Source organism: Ursus americanus, chromosome X (genome assembly GCF_024610735.1).
Source record: "Ursus americanus isolate L20-20 chromosome X, mUrsAme1.1.p, whole genome shotgun sequence".
NCBI classification, from domain to species: domain Eukaryota; kingdom Metazoa; phylum Chordata; class Mammalia; order Carnivora; family Ursidae; genus Ursus; species Ursus americanus.
In genome coordinates, this window is record NC_142164.1 from 3,851,088 (window position 1) to 3,869,957 (window position 18,870).

At 55.3% G+C, this 18,870-nt stretch overlaps 2 protein-coding genes across 12 annotated transcripts in view; one reads left to right on the top strand and one right to left on the bottom strand.

Annotated features, from left to right (window-relative positions):
* Nucleotides 1–15,259, top strand: part of CD99L2 (CD99 molecule like 2) — a 105,685-nt gene extending 90,426 nt beyond the window's left edge. For 2 of the 3 annotated variants that reach the window (XM_045805113.2, XM_045805115.2), the window contains 5 exons: nt 6,281–6,316; nt 6,698–6,817; nt 10,322–10,339; nt 11,572–11,637; nt 12,760–15,259. In XM_045805113.2, coding sequence (XP_045661069.1) covers nt 6,281–6,316; nt 6,698–6,817; nt 10,322–10,339; nt 11,572–11,637; nt 12,760–12,824 — 305 coding nt within the window. In that variant the 3' untranslated portion in view covers nt 12,825–15,259. The remainder of the gene's footprint in view (nt 1–6,280; nt 6,317–6,697; nt 6,818–10,321; nt 10,340–11,571; nt 11,638–12,759) is intronic. The other variant, XM_045805114.2, reaches the window with a different exon arrangement.
* A 1,151-nt stretch (nt 15,260–16,410) lies between these two features.
* MTMR1 (myotubularin related protein 1) overlaps nt 16,411–18,870 on the bottom strand; it is a 65,366-nt gene continuing 62,906 nt past the window's right edge. For all 9 annotated transcript variants that reach the window (XM_087859548.1, XM_087859547.1, XM_087859546.1 and 6 more), the window contains one exon: nt 16,411–17,750. In XM_087859548.1, the coding sequence (XP_087715674.1) occupies nt 17,589–17,750 (162 nt within the window). In that variant the 3' untranslated portion in view covers nt 16,411–17,588. The remainder of the gene's footprint in view (nt 17,751–18,870) is intronic.

Consider the following 18,870-nt stretch of genomic DNA (forward strand, 5'->3'; position numbering starts at 1 on the left):
AAGGCTCTGTGGAGAGTTTATTAAGCCCCCCTGTGGTTGTCTTACCCCCCCCACCCATTAAATCCCTGGCGAGGTGGCTTGCTCAGGCTGAAGGAGCCACTGACTCTCCCTGTTTACTTGCTACTGAGATTGCCACATTTAGCTGACAGTGCTCCAAGTCTCACGGGTCCCTCTGGCAGCTGCAGGGCAGTTGCTGGCTTTTGTGGCGTGTCTGCCCCTCCCCAGTCACACTAGCTGCTGGAAGACCTTGGGGGCAGGGGGATTAGGATCAACCCTGGGCGATGAGGCCACAGACTCCAGCTCTTCTCGCTGGAACTAAATCTGTTTCCTGACATGGCTGCCTCTGAATGTCTGGGGTTATAGTTGCTTTTTGAGGAGAGGATTTGTTGACCTCACTCTGTCATACCAGAAGTCCACTCCCCTAGTATTATTTGAATTTGGAATCTTCTCTTTGCTTCCCCTCCCACTCCGGCCCACATCCCCTCCCCTCTTGGGTCGTTACCTTAACCTCTTAACTGGCCTCGTGGCTCCAGTTTGTCCTCCACACAGCTGCCAGAGAGAACCCTCAGGAACATGAAACTGCTTTTGTCAGTCCTCTGTTCAAAACTGTTATGTAATAATGAAAAGACAAACAGCTCAGTTAAAAAAACAAGCAAAAGATTTGAACAGACACTTTATATAGAAGGATATTATATGGAGATGTTCAAAATCATTATTCACTGGGGAAATGCAAATTAAATCCACGATGAACTACCACAACACACCCACCAGAGTGGCTAAAATTAGAAAGACTGACAATACCAAATGTCGGTGCAGATGTGGGTTAACTGAAACTCTCCTACATTGTTGGTAGGAATGGAAAGCTTCTTAAAATACTGAACATAGATCTGCCCAGTGACTCAGCAGTCTCACTCCTATTCCAGAGAAAGGAGAGCTTCTGTCCAAAAAACACTTAAAAAGAATATTCATAGCAGCTTTATTTATAACAGCAAAACAAAAACAAAAAGTGGGAACAGCCCGAGTACCAGCAGCAGAATGAATAGACAAATTGTGATGTATTTATATATGCATATGACAGAATGAATTACCGATATAAAAACATGGGTAAATGTCAAAAACGTTATGCCGAGTGAAAGAAGTCAATGAAAAGAGTGCATACTATATGAAACCAATCATATGAGGTTCTAATATTTGCAAAACTGATCTATAAAGTTAGAAACGAGATCATGGCTGTCGGGGTTGGGATGTGGACAGGGATCAGTTGGGCAGGGACATAAGAGAACTTTCTGGGGCGACGGTGCTGTTGTATATTTTGGTGGAGGTACGGGTCTCACAGGGGTCTGCATCTGCCAAAACTTATCAAATGATACACATAAGATTTATGTATTTTACCATATGTAAATTTTACCTTAATAAAGGGCATCCTAAGCAAATATGGAACCAGAGGTCATAATACGTTTAGGGGCGGCGTGAACGGATGTCTGCGACTGCCTTTGAAATGCAGCATGAAAATAAGAGAAACTGGTGAATGGATGGAGGGATGGATGGATGGACGGACACGTGATAAAGCACATAGTGCCAAATGCTGTAGAACTCAGGGTGGATAGGAGTGTTCACTGTACGATGTTTTCAACTTTTTAGTATGTTTGAAATTTTTCTTAATTAAATATAGGGAAACATTTTTAAAGAAGCCAAAAATCAAGCCTCTTTAATGGCTCCCCACCGCCTACAGGATAATTTCAAGCCCCTTAGCCTGCTGAGCTCTCTGTCTGCCACGGAGCCCCAGGTTCCTTTCATCTGCAAATCTGCAAACAGCCTGTGCCTTCACGCGTGCTGTTTCTCTGTCTAAAATGCCGTTCTTCCACCAGATGAATTTCCGCTCATTTCCCGGAGAGGGCTGAGCTCCCCGTCCCTTAAGAGACGCCTCAAAGATCACCTCCACTCCGGAGGCTTCTCCACTCTGTGGCCATCTTCGGCCTGGCCCAGGATGGCCCTTGGGTGCGACAGCCCCGGCCTGCCTTCGTTCTCTTCCTGGACTCTCCGTCATCCTGCGGGCGCAGGCTAGCGTGTACTGGACCGAATCACACACTTTCACTCCGGCTGGATTTGGCTTCCCAAAAGCAGGCGCCTTTTTCCTACGTATCCCTGGCACCCCAACAAGTGTTCGCTGAAATGAGGGGGACTAAAATGGAACAGACCCTCTCATTCATGCCTCCCAGACACACCTGATGGGCTCTGATGACCCTCTAGGCCACGTCTGTGATGGGGTCATGGCATGAAATGCTTTCTCCTGGACCCCAAAGGGCCCTCTGGCCGAGTAAGTGCACTCTTAGAGGCCGTAAACTCTGTGATCTGGTCTGTAAACCTAGGTTTCCCCCAGGTAAGCTCCGAGGGGATTTCATGAGAAGGGAGAGGACAAACAGGAAGCTTCCATTTGGCCGCAGGCCAGGTCCTCTAAGGAAGCCCTGACCTTGATGGAGCCGCTGTACTTGTCTAGCCTCTTTGTGAAGCAAATGCTTTGCTTGATCTTCCTCTGGCTCCTTGCATCTGTTCGGAGTTGGTGAAGGATCTGGAGTGGAGGGGGGTTGTCATTAGCACCCACTGGCATGTTGTCCAAAAGCCCTTGATAAGTTGACCCAGGGAATCCACTGGGGAGGGAGGGGAGAGCAGGTTGGGGAGGGCGCCTAAAGGAATGGGCCACTGACTGATACTTGTCGGTATCCAGGGTCACAGCCTTTCCATTCTTGGGAGGGTTCTCCTCAAAGATGGTCATGGGACGGTAGCTGTACAGTGTTCTGGCTGGAGGGTGAGCTTTCTCATCACGGAGGCGGGGGAATGGAGGAGATCCGCACCTTCAAGACTTTCTGGGACACTGGGGAAGGCATCCCCAGGGGTTAGCTGAGGCGGCCATCTTCTGGACAGTTTTTTCAGTTTGACTTGACTTTGTATCCATGGGTCATTTGAAGCAAGTCCTTTTCCTTCTTTATTTATTTTTAGCTTTTTATTTTTTATTTTGCATTTCAGCTGCCCATCTTCTTATAATGAAAATAAATTAAAAAAAAAATCTAACAGTCCTAGCTGTGGCTGTTGGAAGACTAAAATACTTACGAAAGTCCTTAAATACTTGAACATCTCCCCTCCCCCCCCCCCCCCCGCCGCAGTTCTAGATAGAATCTCCCCACTGCTCTGCGGCTCTCCGTGCCCTTGGCAAATCCGATGTGTCAGGCACTCACTGTGAGCCGTGGGCTGTGCTGTTGTCAGAGGAGGGCAGATACGTGCCTTGCATCCCTGCTTCCTGGGACCGTGGCTGTGGCGGACTGAAGACTGACGTGTGTGTGCATGTACGTGCATTGCCGTCTTGTGTTTGAGGACGCTCTGGATCTGACACCTGTGTTCACGACAGGGCGTATTTAGGACTTCTTACCGGGGTAATGCCTCCTGTTCCAGCGTTGCCTGTAGGTACAGTGGTCACTATAGCTGTAGGGGTTCTTCTAGCTGTGGGGGAGCTGCCGCTCTGACAGTCACTACAGTTGCAAGGGTCCCTAGAGCTGTGGCAGGATGTATAGGCTTCTGTACTGAAAGCAAATGGCAGTATGAGCTGTGCTGTACGGGGGAACTTCTAGAACAAGAGAGGACAACTCTCGTCTCTTCGGTATGTAGTAGTGAACCCAGAAGGCAGGTGGGGATACAAAACATACCGTCCTTGAAAATGAAGATTCTGCCAGCGACCTATGGAATAGCTTCTTTGAGCTGTCCCTCCAGTTATGGGAAGATAGGGGCTGGTGTATTTTAAACATTTCTTACAAATTATATGAAAATACTCCTTTATTGTTTCACTATCTGGGAAGAATCACCAGTAATACTTTGGAGTATATGCTTGCAGTACTTTTTCTCTAGATAATATTACATTTGTAAATATTTATTTTTATAAAAATGGGACCATGCTACTTTTTTAAAACCAGTTTTTATTCAGTAGTAACCTGAATATCTTTCTTGGTCATTAAAGAGGACTCTAAACTATTGTGTTATACCATCATTTCTTTAACCAGTGCCTATTTTGAGAGGTCTCTCCCTCTGGCTGGTTACCCCCTCATAGCCAAATACACAAAACCATCATTGTTCGTCAGTTAAATTCCTAGATGTTGACTTGCTGGGTCACAGGAAGTATAAGGTTTTAATGATGCGACTCTTCAAGTGCACTGCGAAATGGTATCCCCCTGAGGTGGTACTGGCGTCCCTCCTACCACTGTTTGCTCCTGTCTCAACTTCCCTGGGTATTCTAGTTTTGTAATCGTTGTAAATTTGATCGGTGTAAAACGCTATCCTGTCGATGTTTGCATTTCTTTGACCACAAGAGAAGTGGAACACTTTTTACCTCTAGGTCTTACTAGACCCTCCTAATATATTGTGTTGAATTGCCTGTTCACATTCGCTGCCCCCCCTTTTTTTTTTTAATTTTAAACTGGAGTCTGTATCTTTTCTTGTTGACTTGTAAGGACTCCTTTTACATTAGGGATAATTAAGCCCTTTTCATAAATTCCAAAAGCATCTTCTTTACCAATTCATTAACTAATAGACTTTTGGGTGGTTTCCACTTTTTGGCTTGTATGGATAATGCCACCCTGTCCACATTTCATGTAACATTCTTGTAGCTCACAATCATAGAGATTGTGAGGTTCAAGAGTTGAGGTGAAAGACGAGGTTGAATTGCTCAAACCTGTCTGGAGATCTGCTGACATGAGCCCATCAGCAGGGGATGCCTAGGAGGGGCCTACCCCTACCCTTGACAGTGGTCACATCCCAGCACAGCAGAAGGGCCCACCGATGGGCCAACACCGTCAGACTCCGGGCCCTCACAAGCGACCTCTCTGCCGACCTGCTGATACACAGAAGACCCTGTGCTGTCCTGTCTGCTGCTGCTCTCCGACAGCGTGGACCGTGCTTTTGAAAAAGCCAGTGCTGGTTGTTTTGGAAATAACCATTCATATCCAATCAGGGATCTTTAGCTCAAGGATTCAGCCCTAAGTGGAAACATAACAAACCTCATTTTCTACCCCCCACACTCTTGAAAAAAATAGACTTTATTTTTCAGAGCAGTGTTAGGTTCACAGCAAAATTATGGTCCCTGCTCCCCACACCCGCAGCCTCCCGTTACCAACACCCCCCCCCCAGAGGGGCGTGTGTGTTACAGTCCATGAATGTACGCATCGCCGGACTCCAGTTGGTGAAGGAAGTACCAGAGTTCATTGCCTCCCAACATCCCGGAGCGGTTTCCCTCAAAAATCCTGGGCCCTTAGGGGTACAGCCTCCCTCCATGAAAGAGCACTCTGCCCTGAGGAGAAGGGAGCGCTCGAGGCTGACAAATGGCCTGTGTGTGGAGTTCTGCGCAGTTTGATCACGCTCGTAGGTATAGGCACGTGGGACCACCACCAGGGCCCCGATAGAGACCAGTCACCGCAGGGCCCTTTCAGAGTCACACCGTCACCCCCCCACCTGCCCTAATCCCTGCCACCCCCTGATCTGTTCTCCATTCTGTGATGTTTTGGAGCCTTTTGAATTTCAAAATACTGGATCAGGGACTGCCAGCCTCCATTTGCTTATGTGCCAAGGCAGAGGTGGGAGGCCTTGAACACTCCTGTAGCTGTGTACGTTCCTACATTATGCCAACGGAAATGGCTGGATGTGAAGAAAAACATGTCAAGCACTAGGCCCAGGAGGCAAATAATTTGAAATATTAACTGCAGATCTCTCTAGGTGTTATGAGTTGTTTTAATGCTAGTCTTCCATCCTTGTTTTTAAAAAACACAAAGTTTAAGCATTTTCTGCAGTCAGATAAAGAATCGAGACTTCTTACAGGAGATAGTACATATATGGGCTACGTGTAGTGCAAGCATCCAGAAGGAGGGTCCCTGGCATGGGTCCAGCTCTGCCACCTGCTGGCAAGTCCCTCACCTGCGAGCCTGCTCCCTCCCCTGTAAGATCTGGGTGGCTAGGCGCGCCTGCTTCCCCGTGTTGCGAAGACTCCCGCGTATGAAGAGCCGGGCTAGAACCCATGCTCAGGGCGGTCACTGTCCTTCTACAGATCACGTGTTGTACGTGCAGTCTGGGCTTTGCAGCTGAGAGGCATAAGGAAGCAGGTCTTGCCAGTCGGGGAGAAGCCCACTGGGGATTGACTTGGGGGGAGGTGCTGTGGCAGCGGAGGAATCGGAGTCAGTGAGGTGGGAAGAGGCTGTGCACAAGCTGGGGGAATGCGGGCTCACGGCTTTTGTCCTTCTTTCAGGTGATGGTCGGTATGGCAGTGATGACTCTGAATCTGGTGGGTTTGTGTCCCGAGGAGACCTAGTGCCGGCCTTCCCCTGACTGTTTCCGGTAGAGAGCTACCCGGCCAGCAGTGGAGGGACCCAGTGATTTAAAAGAATTAAGCGTGAAAATCGGGGTCCCCAGGGAGGTGGCCCCATGGGAAGGAAGCCTGCTGGCCTGAGACCCAGGTTTCCCAAGGTGGAAATCCTTATGGAAAACAAGAAGCACTTGGTAAGGGCCTTAGATAGAAGTGGCTTTGCCCTGTCACACTGGCTTGGGGTCACGGGCGTTTGAATGAGCTTAGCTCAGCGGCGGGAGGAGAGCCAGGTGCCCGAGCCGATCTCGAGGGGCTGCTGGTGCCGCGTCTCTTCACGTCTCCCCCCTCCCCTTTGCCTAGGAGTGTCGGCCGAGGCGGGCACCATCGCGGGTGTGGCCAGCGCCCTGGCCATGGCCCTGATCGGCGCAGTCTCCAGCTACATCTCCTACCAGCAGAAGAAGTTCTGCTTCAGCATCCAGCGTAAGTGCAGCCACCCTGTGGCCTCCGAGCCAAGTGGCCAGGTCTTTCGGGGGCGGGGGGCAGAAACAGGGATACAATTCGGGTCCATTCCACAGCCTGCCCGAGACCGACTCCTGAGTGGCCTTTCCGGGGTGGACGGGTCGCAGCTGGACCAAAGTGTGAACGGACCGTATTTCTGTGGACAGCACCCAGGGACGCTGATGTTTGTCTCTCCCAGAGTGGGAGAGAGCCTGGGCTATCCATTCAGCCTCAGGCCTCGCCTGCTCCATGCCCTGGCCTCCTCGGGAGCACGAGGCAGCCAGCTGAGGGCTCTGAGAGCCAGCACGCCACCGGAACGACAAAGGGCTTTCAAGGAGCAGGAAGGCAAGGGGCAGAATAGAGGGTGGGGTTTGCACCCCCCCACGTGCTTCACGTGCGAAAGGTTGCTTTCACTTTATACTGTAGCTGAGAGCATCTGAGTTGTAAGTTGAATAGTGACACACAGAGCCCCATCTTCCCAGCCTGCGGGGCCCTGGGCTGGGAGCCCTGTGGGGATGCTGGCAAGTGTGAGCAAGAAGGGCGCCCTTGCTCGGGTCACCAGCACGGCTTTGATGTGTCACTGCTTGCTGACGGTGTGTCTCTAGGACTGGCGATTTTTAGTTCAAGTGAGAGGCCCTGGCTCAAGCGTGGTTTTCCTCTTTCCTGAAGCTTAGGAGCATCTTTTGTGAGGCTTCCCTTCCCTGCCCTTTCTCTGGGCCTCTGCCCTTAATTCTAACCTGGAGCCAACAAATGAGCCTGGGCCCCAGAATGCTTACATGTAGGTAATGCAGCAGTCTCCACCTCTTTGTTCCTCTGACAGTCATATTCGCTTCTCTTACTCTTATACAATGTTCTTGACCAGGGTCACCACGTACACAGTCTGTGCATGGCAGTACTCCAGGGTCACCGTTCCTGTTTCAGTGCACAACCTGCACAACTGTTCATGGTTGCCGCGCTTAAGATCCTATTGACCCACCATGGACCCACAAGCTTGGCTGTAGAGTGGTGTGAACAGGGAGGTGTCAAGAAAGAGTACGGAACTGGAAGCTGGATTGTCCTTAGAGCTCTTTTGTCCTAATTCAAAAGCAAAGAAATGGAGTGGCTTAAAATGACAGAATCTATTCTCTCACAGTTCTGGGGGTCAGAAGTCCAAGATCAAGGTTATCAGCAGGTTTTGTACCTCCTGGAGGCTGTAGGGGAGGATACTTCATTGCCTCCTCCAGCTTCTGGTGGGTCTGGGTGTCCCTTGGCTTGTGGCCCCACCACTCCAATCTTTGCCTTTGCCTTCACATGGCCTTTTCCTGTGTCTGTGTGCCTTCTCCTCTTCTAAGGACACCTGTCATCACAGGTAGGGTCCACCGTAAATCCAGGATGACCTCATCTTGAGATCCTTAATCACACTTGCAAAGACAATTTTCCAAATAAGGTCACATCCATAGGTGGCAGGGGGCAGAGGACGTGGCCACGGCATCATCACCCTAACGGGGAGATGTGTGCAGTCCGTGCTTGTCAGAGCTGGCCGGGATGCCTCATATGCCGGGGCACGGCGCTTGGAGCCATGAAGAAGCCTGTCGTGTAACAGAGTTACAGTGCGGATGGCTTCCCAGCCACTGTCAAGTGCTGCATGTGGGGTCCCGCCCTGAGACCACCCCCCCTCAGCCCCAGGTTCAAGGGCATCCTGACTTTATGGGCAAGGAAACAGGCTCAGAGGACTGTTGAAAGAACAGAATGCAGACCGGAAGCCCTGGATCCACAGGGGAGCCAGAGGCAGGGACAGGGAGGGCAGAGCAGTTAAGAGACGCGGGCGGGGCCACTAAGTCAAGTGAAAATACCTGATTTTTACACTCGTTTTCTAAAACAGGTGTGAGGCTTTGCAAATTGGATTAGCAGGCAAAGCCAAAGAACATGAGACCATGAAGGCCTTGGCATATAGAGTTGAACAACTTATGTGATATTTGAGGGAGAATAAACCAAAAAGAAGGGGCCTTGAGGACAGATTCAGGCTGTGAGTCAGTCTGTGGGAGGACATGGCTCTGCAGTCTGAGGGCAGCCTGGAGGTGGCGGCCAGCCTGCTGGTCGGGGAGGCACAGGCCGGGGAGGCAGGTGTGCTTGAGTGGCTACTGAGGGCTCCCCCTCCCCAGCCCCCCTCAGTCTGCAGACTTCACACCACACCCACCGGCCCCGCCACCCATGTCCTTGGTCCCCATGCCCCCTCAATTTCTGGAATCTCACTGTTCCTCCGTCCCCTTCCTTGCCGCCCACTTTCCCCTCCCATCTGTCAAGGATGCCCTTGTCATTGCTGAACCCACACTGTCCTGAGTCCCTGCCCTGGACACACTTGTGCAAGCACTGTCCTCACACAGAAGGGAACTGAGTGTGGCACATCCCCCAAATTTGAAAAAGATCTCCCTTCCGTATCCACCCCTGCACTATCAGCACTCTTCAGAATTTGTCAGTCGTCTCCGCTCCCGTCTCGGATTCCTCCCACATGAGTGGGTTCCCCCTCCCAGGGCTGGTGCCCCCTGCACAGGTCGGCTTTGGGGCCGCACCTCCATCACCACACCATGGCCTCTGCCTGTCCGGGACCAGGTCTCCCCTCCTCCATCGGGATGGTTCCATCAGCCTCCCGCCTGCCCTGCTCCCCGCCCCCATACTCCTCTCTGCTTGGAGCAGCCAGAGCGATGGCTCTGCCTGGACCTCCCATGTTGCTCACTGCCCTCCAGGTCCTGGTCCAGACACTGAGCTTGGCCATTCAAAGCCCTTCCTGGTTTGGCTCCAGCCACGCCAGCCACCCCTGTCCCCAGAAGCCATACTCTCTCCCTGAGTGTGTCCTGCTCTCTCCGCTGTCCCGCTTCTCACCTAGCTGCTCTCATCCTTGGGCCTGGGGCACCATCCCAGGAAGCCTGCTTGCTCTCCCAGCCTGTGGGACTCAGCAGACGCCTGTGCTGCGTGCTGCCACAGCGCCCCCTGCCGACCGGGCCTGGGGCCCGCGGGGCCGAATTGGGCTGGGTTCCTGCGTCTGACTGCCGACCGCCCCACATCGCGTTCCGGACTGGCAGCTCCGTGGGGGACTGTGTGTGCTTCATCCATGGATGTGTCCCTGGCACCCAGGCCGGGCCAGAATTGAGAGGAGCCCCATGGATGTTTGTGGAACAACTAAGCCCCCTGAGAAGCTGGGGTCGGGACTTCCCATTCCTACCCTTTCTGCCAAGCCTCTACCCAGAGTGGCCACAGCCAGCACAGCATGGAGGTGACAGAAGGCAGAGCACCGGGGAAAGCCCCAGGGAGATGGGGCGTGGCCGCTGGGGGGGCCTGTCCCCGTCGGTGCTCAGGGGCTTCCAGCCTTTGCTGCCACCAGAGGGGCCCAGGCTTTGGGGGCCCTCTGCTTTCCATCTCTGCCCTAGTGACAAAGTCACAGTGTGACAGGGTCAGTGCCAGGGGCTCGCTTCTTGCTCCAGGGCACTAAGCTTTGTGTCTTGCCTTCAGATGCAGCAGAAGGTCAAGGTAATGACATGCTTCCACTTACTCGTTTTCCTCTTCTGCTTTGGCTGTAATGCGTCATTGTCCACCCTCCCACCAGCTGCTCTTGCTCCACCCTCCACCCTGACCCCTTCCCTGGTGCTCACCAACTTGGCTGTGACCGCAGCCAGTTTTAGCTTGCCCTGATGTGTGTGGGAAGATGCCAGCAGCCAGGCCTTCTGTTTCTGGGCTATGCGTGGCCGGGGTTGGGGGTCCTGTCTGGGAGTCAGATGCCCACGGGTGGCCATCGCTGAGGAGCAGCCAGAGGGCTTCCTGCAGGCAGAAGACATGTTCAGTGCATGCCAGGGGGGCAGCGGGACAGTGATCGGGAGGCTCGGGCTGCCTCTCCCGGCCCCTGGCCATCAGGCAGGAGCAGCGTCTGCCGGCTCCCTCCCCTGCCTTGGCCACACAGGGCCAGCCACACCTGCCAACGAGCCACGCCCACATTCTTCCTGGGCCTACCCGGAATCTACCTCGAAAGCACCAGAGCAGGCAGGCGTCCTTTTCTAGGTGTGGAGCCTGGCTGGAGCCCTGGGTGGCAGAGGGACTTAGTCTGGTGCTGCTCAGTCATTTGGTTGTGAGAACCATGGCCCAATTTTCCCACAGGCCCAGGGCTCTGATAAAGCCTTATCCAGGGCTGTGACATGGACTCTGGGCACCCCCTAAGTAGCAGCAGGATGGGGTCCACTCAGAGGCCCGCATGCTCAGTGACCTGAGTGCTGGCATGCACAGGGTGCTGCGAGAGTCCCTGAGCCCCTGTTGGAGGTCGGTGGGGAGAAGGCCCATATAACTGACCAGCACGGCTCCCCGTGGCCACGGCCCTCCACGCGGGCATGCGGAAGGCACATCTTCCCGGCAGCTGGAGGAGCCAGTGGCTCAGAGGTGCGGGTGTTGCTGGGAAGGCCGTATGCTGGCAGGACGCTTTGCTGGCATCTCTGTGGTGAAGCCCCGTTCAGCCACCCGCCCCCCTCCCCCCTGCATCTGTCAATCCCTCATGCGGTGCTTGGCTCCCTCTCCACCTCGCTGGACCCTGGGCTGGCATGTGGGCCCATGGCTGGTGCTGAGCCTGCTGTCTGGCTCCCGGTCTCCCATGTGGCGGCGCCTGCTCTCGGGGCCTTTGCTGTGGGTCCTCTCTGAGGACCATGAGAACTCCTGGGCTTGGTCCAGTGCCCTTCGGTTCTATGTCGGTCACCAACTCTGCTCTTTGCCCTTTGCAGAGGGTCTGAATGCAGACTACGTGAAGGGCGAGAACCTGGAAGCCGTTGTGTGTGAGGAGCCCCAAGGTGAGGCCGTACGGGCCCTCGTTTCTTGCTATAGGGCTGCTAGTCAGTGGGCTGCGCGCTGAGTGGAACAGTGCTAGGGAAGCATGAAGGCGTCTGTTTCTAGAATTTCCAGCCAGAGCAAGCGGCTGCAGGGGCCCCAGAATCACTGCACTCTGCCCTTGATGAGCCAGATTCCAGCTTCATGACAGCAGGGACAGTGGGGCCACAGCCAGGGAGGTCTGGTGGCAGGTCGAGCACTTTCGTGCGCTGTGGGGCTTCTGCTCCCTGTCGGGGAAAACCAATGCAGCCCAGGCAGATGCCCACAGAGCTGTGGGGAAGCCTTGAAATTAGGCCCCTGACTTTTCGTTTTGAAGACTGCCCAAAGACAACAGGGACTCAACTGAAACACAGAGCCTCTTAGGAGAGCCTGTGCCTCTCCGGTCCTCCATGCCTCTCTCGTCCTCCATGCCTCTCCCTTCTGCAGTCGAGCACCTTCTGAGTGCAGGAGCCATGGGCGATTGGAGGCCACATGAGGTCAGGCTGCTGGCCTGGAGTGGCCAGCCTCTTGCAGATACAGCCGGTGGCAGATGCAACATGCCAGTGAAGACGAGGAGCAGGCAGGGAGGCTGGGGAGCCCGGGGCGGGGTGGGTGTTATCACAAGCCGAAGGCAGCAGTGCGTACAGGCCCGTTGTGGTGTCGCGGGGGCAAGTGTTGCTTAGGATAGGGAGCGCAGTGCCGCACGGTGCGGGCTCCGTGGCCCTGGCAGAGGACCGAGGGAAGCGGCCTCCACAATGGCATCCCCTTGGCTGGTTCTTACTCGGCCCCCGCAGCGTGAGCGTCCGCTGCCGGCCAGCAAGCCCCGCCGGGAGTGTGCCTGTTCTACCGATGAGGAAACGGGCCGAGCCCTTCACCGGGGTCGTCCGCCTTCCTCCTGCTCTCCAGGGCCCAAGGTCGCCCTGACTGGGGACCTAGTGGGCGCCAGAGGGGAGGTGGCCGGGAGGGGCCAAGCTGCCCCAGCCCCTGGACAGAACAGACAGGGAACCGGGTTTTGGGCCCCAGCAGAGCCTTGAGCGTGTATTTGCACCTTTTGCGCGGTGGGGATGGGAGATGACTCCCTCCTAATAGAGGTCTTCTCTCCCTAGTGAAATACTTAACGCTACAAACGCAGTCTGCAGAGCCGCCGCCCCCCGAAGCACCGCGGATCTGAGGGCCACTGCTCGTGACCAGCTCCTTATTTGGACCCACAGCTGCCCTACTGCTTCTCTGACGTCATCAGCTTCTCATTCTAACTTCTCCGGATGAGCTCGGGGTGTGTGTGAGTTTGGTTTCTGTGCCTGCCCTGCCACAGAGGCTCTGAAGAGACTTGGTGTTGAATCCGAGACCTACTCTGGCAGAAAGCCAGCACCAGCCTCAGAGCCGTGGGGTCGCTGCTCCCCAAAGCCAGCCTGGCCCAGGCCTTCGTGAGCTGGGGAGTGGGGAGACCGAGATGATGGAGGGCACAAGGACTTGGATGCTCCCGGGCTGAGTTTGAACCCAGGGTAATGTGATCCCTTACACCCTGCAGTGACCACTGTGTCCCTGGCAGGGACCTCAGTGTTGTCAGTAGGGACCCAGTTAGCACCTGGTTTGCTTGGAGCCCCTGCAAGGAGCGAACGAGCGAGCATCAGGTAACCACACGCTCACACACACACTACCCTTCTCATACACGCACACACTCCACGCAGCTTTTACACTGCTGGGCTTCCAGAGAGCTGGTCCAAGTGGTGGCTTTTTGTTTATTTAAGTGCAAACCTGCATGTCTTGATAGTCCTGCCCTGAGAGTTTAGGAACCTTCTGGACAAGTAGGAAGCTGTCACTCTTGGGCCCGATTCCCCTCTGATTCCATAGGGGACTCCTGGCTGACATGATTAGTTTTTAGGCATCATTTATGCATTGAAATGAGTGTGCCCCTTCCGCCCTGCACGTGTTCTTATTTTGGTAGCCAAAGCTACAGACGTCAAGAACAAGCGGCAAAGCCAGAGGCAGGCATGTCTTGTGCTTAAAATTGTGTTCGAGGTGGGAGGGGGATGGGGAAAGGGACGTTTGCTTGGTTTGGTGAAACATGCCTGACTCCGTGGGTCTAGGATGATTCTGCCCTCCCTGTTCTGATGAAAAGCCCTGCGGTGCCTGCCCCTCACCTGGCCCGGAGCTGTCTGGTTTGGGCTAGCCTCCTGGAACGTTCTGGCCCAGTGTGGTCCTGTCCCTGGGCCCTCTGCTGTCTGAGGCTGAGCCAAAGTCTAGAGCCACTGTCTACTGATAATCAGTTTGCAGTGCCCAAAAGCACTTCCAGAAGCATAAGTCGGCAGGAAGCTGGGGTCCTGTTGACACGGCCCCACGTGCCTCTTGGCGCTGCAGACAGCCCCACGCGTTGCGTCCGCTGAGCTGGGACGAGGAGTCTGGCTTCCTAAGGAAACAGCTGGAATCGTAGCAGACCCACAGGTTGCAGGATACATGGCTCGTGTGCTGGTGTCCGTGGCTATTTGACAAACCTAGTTGTGCGGGAGACGTGTCCAGCCGCCCTCAGATCCATTGCCGTGCGCGCCTCTACCCCGACAGGCCCCTTCCCCGGGGGCCAGGACTGGGTGTCCACAAGGCGGGCGTGGGGCGCTGATGAGACGCCTCTGCTTAGAGCTCCGGGGCTGTCAGGGCCGACGCCCCCCCCCCCAGCCCTGGAGGATTGTTGTATCCGCAGCCTGTTGCCGCGTAGTGTCCTAGGGAACAGGCGCCGGGGAAGGCTCAGGGTGGCGCTGGCAGCTCCCCAGGGGACGCCGGGTGCCTGCTGAGGGCCCGAGGCATCGCAGAGGAAGAAAAAGGAGGCAGCACTCGTGTGGTCAGTGAGCCAGCTCCCCGCCACGGGCAAGGTAGAGGAGTCCTAGTCACGGTGGCAGCTAGACGAGGAGTGATGTGGCCTGCATGTCACTGGCTGGAGCTATGGAGCTTGTCTACTAGGAGCCCTGAGGTAGGGTGTGCCCTACTGGCTGTCCACTTGAGCTTGCCAGGGAGGCTTCCGTGGTGGTGGAAACCCCGCGCTCCCCCGCTCTGACGTACAGTCACTGCTGTCTGCCAATCCGTTTTCTCAGTGGCGGTGATTGGAGAGACCCCTTTGGCTCTCCCTTAGAAGCCCGCAGCCCAGCACCCAGACCTCCTAGTGACTGGACAGGCCGGGAAGGTCACTGCGCCACCCGTTTGCACAGCTCTCATTTCAGGCGTGGGGGGCAGGCACGGACGCCCGCAAAAGCCCAGGCTCTTGTAACAGTGTCTGTCTGGAAGTAGCCTTGACCACCCTGGGCCTGTCCCAGATGATGGGGAAGATGCAGTGAACTAGAAGGGCCAATTGAGAATATCCGGTCTATATCCACTCACCTGGGGGGCGGAGGCTCAGTGTTGGTAACTCTGAGCACAGGAGGAAGGAAGCAGGAGAGCTTGGGGTGGGGGGCACCCTCCTGGCGTGGGACCCAGAGAACAGTGCCAGGCCCGCTGCCTCGGACGCTTATCTGAGGAAGATGTGGAGACTGATCTCAGAATCCCCTGTACATTTTTGTGCTAGTGTTTAAATGTGAATTGTAAAACGGTCTTGTTTGCATTAAATGAAATGGAACCTAACAGATCATTGTATTCTGATGGTGTGAAGGAACTTCCTTTGTCAAGTGATGCTGGTTCTTTTCCTTAACAGTTTGTGATCAACCTTCCTCCCCTCCTCCCCAGCTCAAGGTGTTTTCTCCAGAAGGTCAGAGTTCTCGCATTTCCTCCGTTTGGAGGGGAACAACGCGTGGGAGCAGGGCCCAGAGCTGCAGAGGGACAGGCAGAGGTCTCGGGCTGGCTCGAGAGGGGTGGACTCCAGATACCCCAGCCCGGTGCGCACCATCATCAAAGAAATGCAGTGTCCAGGGTGGATTCGAGTTGTGTGCAGTTGCTTGGGCTGAGCAGGGCTGGGGGTCCCTGCACGCCATCATTCGTGCAGCCGGGTCGCAGAGCGGCCCGTTTGGGAACGAGTGCGCCCTTGTCGTCACCTCGCAGCTTGGCTTGCAAACCGAGAACGCAGCCGGACCTCTGAGGGCGAGCAGGGTGGACATGGGGTTTTCACGTTGAGGCGGGTGGCCTCTTGGTGCCCGGCCAGCCGTGTCGTAAAGTAGCCGCAAGTCCTCAGACCCAGACCCACCACGTGAGTCTTCAGTAAAGAAGTTCTGCGTGGCCAGCCAGGGCCCAGTGCAGCGGCCCTCCCGGCCTTGCAGCTCAGGCGTCGCTGCTGGGGCCTATAGCTGCAGGGACTGCCGCAGGGAGGGGGACGGGGACCCGAGGCCCTTGTGAGAAGGGTAACCCACAGGGGCCAGTGTGGCCTCATCCAGGCCTTTACAGCTCCCCCAAAGGCCAGCATTACTTCTGTAGACTTGGGGTGGGGACCCTGGGGCTTCTCCAAAGTCTGTCCCCTTTTCGACTCTAGGACTCCAGGCCTGCACGGAGCGCCCTGCCTCCTCGGAGCTGCCGCTGATTCCGGTAGCTCCAGCCCTTCCCTGTCAACATTTCCTCAAGCTTAAGGTTGCGGGGCATTTCAGATTTTAAAATCCGAGTACTTACTCATTTTGGCCAAGACACTTAAGACCAGATTTCTGGCGTTTAGGATTTAGTAAATGAGCTAAATCCTATAAAGGCACTTTACGTGTATTAACTGTGCTTGGCACAGAAAATAACAGGTATGGAAGGTTTTGTCATTTTCCCCAAGAGAAAAATTGGGGGAAAAAAAAAAAACAAGCCCACAGAGCAAACATTATTTTAATTACAGGTTGAAATACAGTGTATCAGATGAGGCAAATACGATACTATACCAGTTTTTAAAAATCTGAACCATGAATGTTTTACATTCTAGTATATTTAAATAAAACAAAAAGAATTGCTTAGGTAACAACAGTATACTTCAAGTTGTGTTAGAAACGGTTGTGTGCTAGGTACACACAGAGGAAAAGGGGCTGTTGTGCTGCTTGTCGATTGGGAAGGGGTGGGGGCGGCCCGCGGGCAGGGGAGGGTGGCACAGCCCGCCGTGGCCCCGGCCCCAGGAGGAGAAAGGCAGGGAGCTGTTCGGCAGCCGGGGAACGGAGCTGGAGGGGGTTCCGGGAAATGAGAAACCTTGCGACCAGGCAGCTCAGAGGGGAAGGCGGACTCGCTGGGGTTCGAACAGCGGGCAGCAGGGAGGGGACGGCAGGGACGAGGCGCGGCGGCTAGGGAGGGGGCCCCCTCAGGAGGCAAGCACCAGTGTCAGGGGAGGGTGGGGCACTGGGCCACACTGCAGATGTACCACAGGGAACTGGCATGCGCATTGTTTGAAAAGAATGTCTCACCCAGGCCAGTTGAGCAGAGACCTCCTGGGGTGACTAGTCTAAACATAAAAAAGGACATAGGAAAATAAAGGCATGTTTCTCTTGTTTAAAAATACCTTCTATGTACACGACAGTAACCGGTGCAGGAGGCCCAGGCGCAGACAGCGCTGGAGCCCTGGCGGCAACAGCAGGGCGCCCCGACGCCCGCGTTCAAAACAGCCTTCGAGGTGTAGCGAAGAGTCGAAAGCAGCCACGTGGCTGGCACGCGGTCTGTGAGTGAATGGAGTGTGTCTGAAAATGAAGGGCTTACTTCGGAAAGCAATGGAGCGGGGCCCCCTTAACCCTAAGCCCTGCGCTCCGTGCTCCTGCGCCGCTCCCGGGCCCAGCGCGGCGGCCGCCAGAAAGTACGCGCGGGACGGAAACGGTTCACGGGACAAAAAACACTTGATGACAGTGGGAGTGGTCACCTAGCCACACAATGGTCACTGGTGGGAAGTGCCATCCGGAGTGGGAGGACATTGGGCCTAAAAGACAAGATCACAAGCTACCGTCCCGTGCCCGAGCCGCCGAGCAGGTCCTGGCCAGCCAGAGTCACCATGAGCGCTGCCCTCTGGAGCCCCTCAGACGGAGGTGTGGACGGGGGTGACTGAGTGGGATGGTGACGAGCCCCGCTCGGATGAGGACGAGGCGCGCGTGGCCACCTCCCGCTGCAGGTCTTCCACGCGCTTCTGCAGCTCCGCCTTGATGGCCAGCAGCTCCTTGAGATTCTGGTGAATGGGCATCTGGGGAGAGCAGAGACGGCTGCAGTCAGTGGGCCCGTCTCGGGGCGCCGGGATACCCCCAAGACGCACGCAGGGCCTCCCTCCCCCGTGCCAGGGCCTCAGCTGCCGCCCTGCTTGGCCAGTTCAGCGCAGGGGAGCTGTCTCCTAAGGGCACCGCAGAAATGGACTCTGCGTCTGCGCCCCCCCCCCCAGTGCCCCGACCTTTGCCGTTCTGCATTTTTATAAATTGCTCTGCTGACTGAAAATACAGCTGTTAAATCAGCACCTCCTACAACTGGAAGTTGTATTTGTTTTCAGCAGTCACAAGAGGAGCAGGCAGCCACCCCGGGAGAGGATGGTGCTGGAGGAGGGAAGAGCCCCCGGGGGTCAGCTCCCCACCCCCGCCCCCGGCACAGGGAAGAGGGGCTTTTGTTCACTGAGCCTCCACTCAGCACCTCTATTCAATCCAGGCCCCACAGCAAGGCCTCCCCCGGTTAGCTGTTAGCTTTTCTCTTTTACACCCCTTCCATGGGGGCGGGGCCATAAAGCACTGAGAAGGGTTTTCCTGGGACATATGGGACAGCCGGTCTGACCACTGGGGTCACAGCACCTACTCCCTCCCTCAGCTAGCAAGCTTTTCCCTCATGGGGTTCCTGGGCTGCGGTAAGGCACACCAGGGAGGAAAGTCGCCATCTGGGGGGCTCTCCTTGCCTCTGCCCTCTTGCCTCCCCCCACTCCCCAATCCAGTCTGCACACAGCAGCTACAGGCCTGGGTCCTAAGCCTCAGCCAGGCTACGTGATGCCCACCTAATAGCCTCCAGTGGTTCTTTCTGCCACCCTGACCTTGGCCTCAAAACCATGTGGTCTGACCCCAGCTGGCCTCTCCTCCCCTCTCCCCAGGTCCTGCCTCTGCTCCCTTCCTGCATTCCAGAATATTCTAGGTTTTGATAGATGCCATGCATGTGCTGTTCCTTCTGCCTGCAGCACTTTCCCCCCAGCCCTTTGCCTCCTCCCTGAAGACTCTGAGCTCTCCCATCAGGACTGCCAATGGTGACCAACCCTACTAGAGGGAGGAGGGAGGGCAGGAGACAGATGAGGTACACAGACGGGAGGGAGGGAGACAGATGAAAGGGTAGGATGC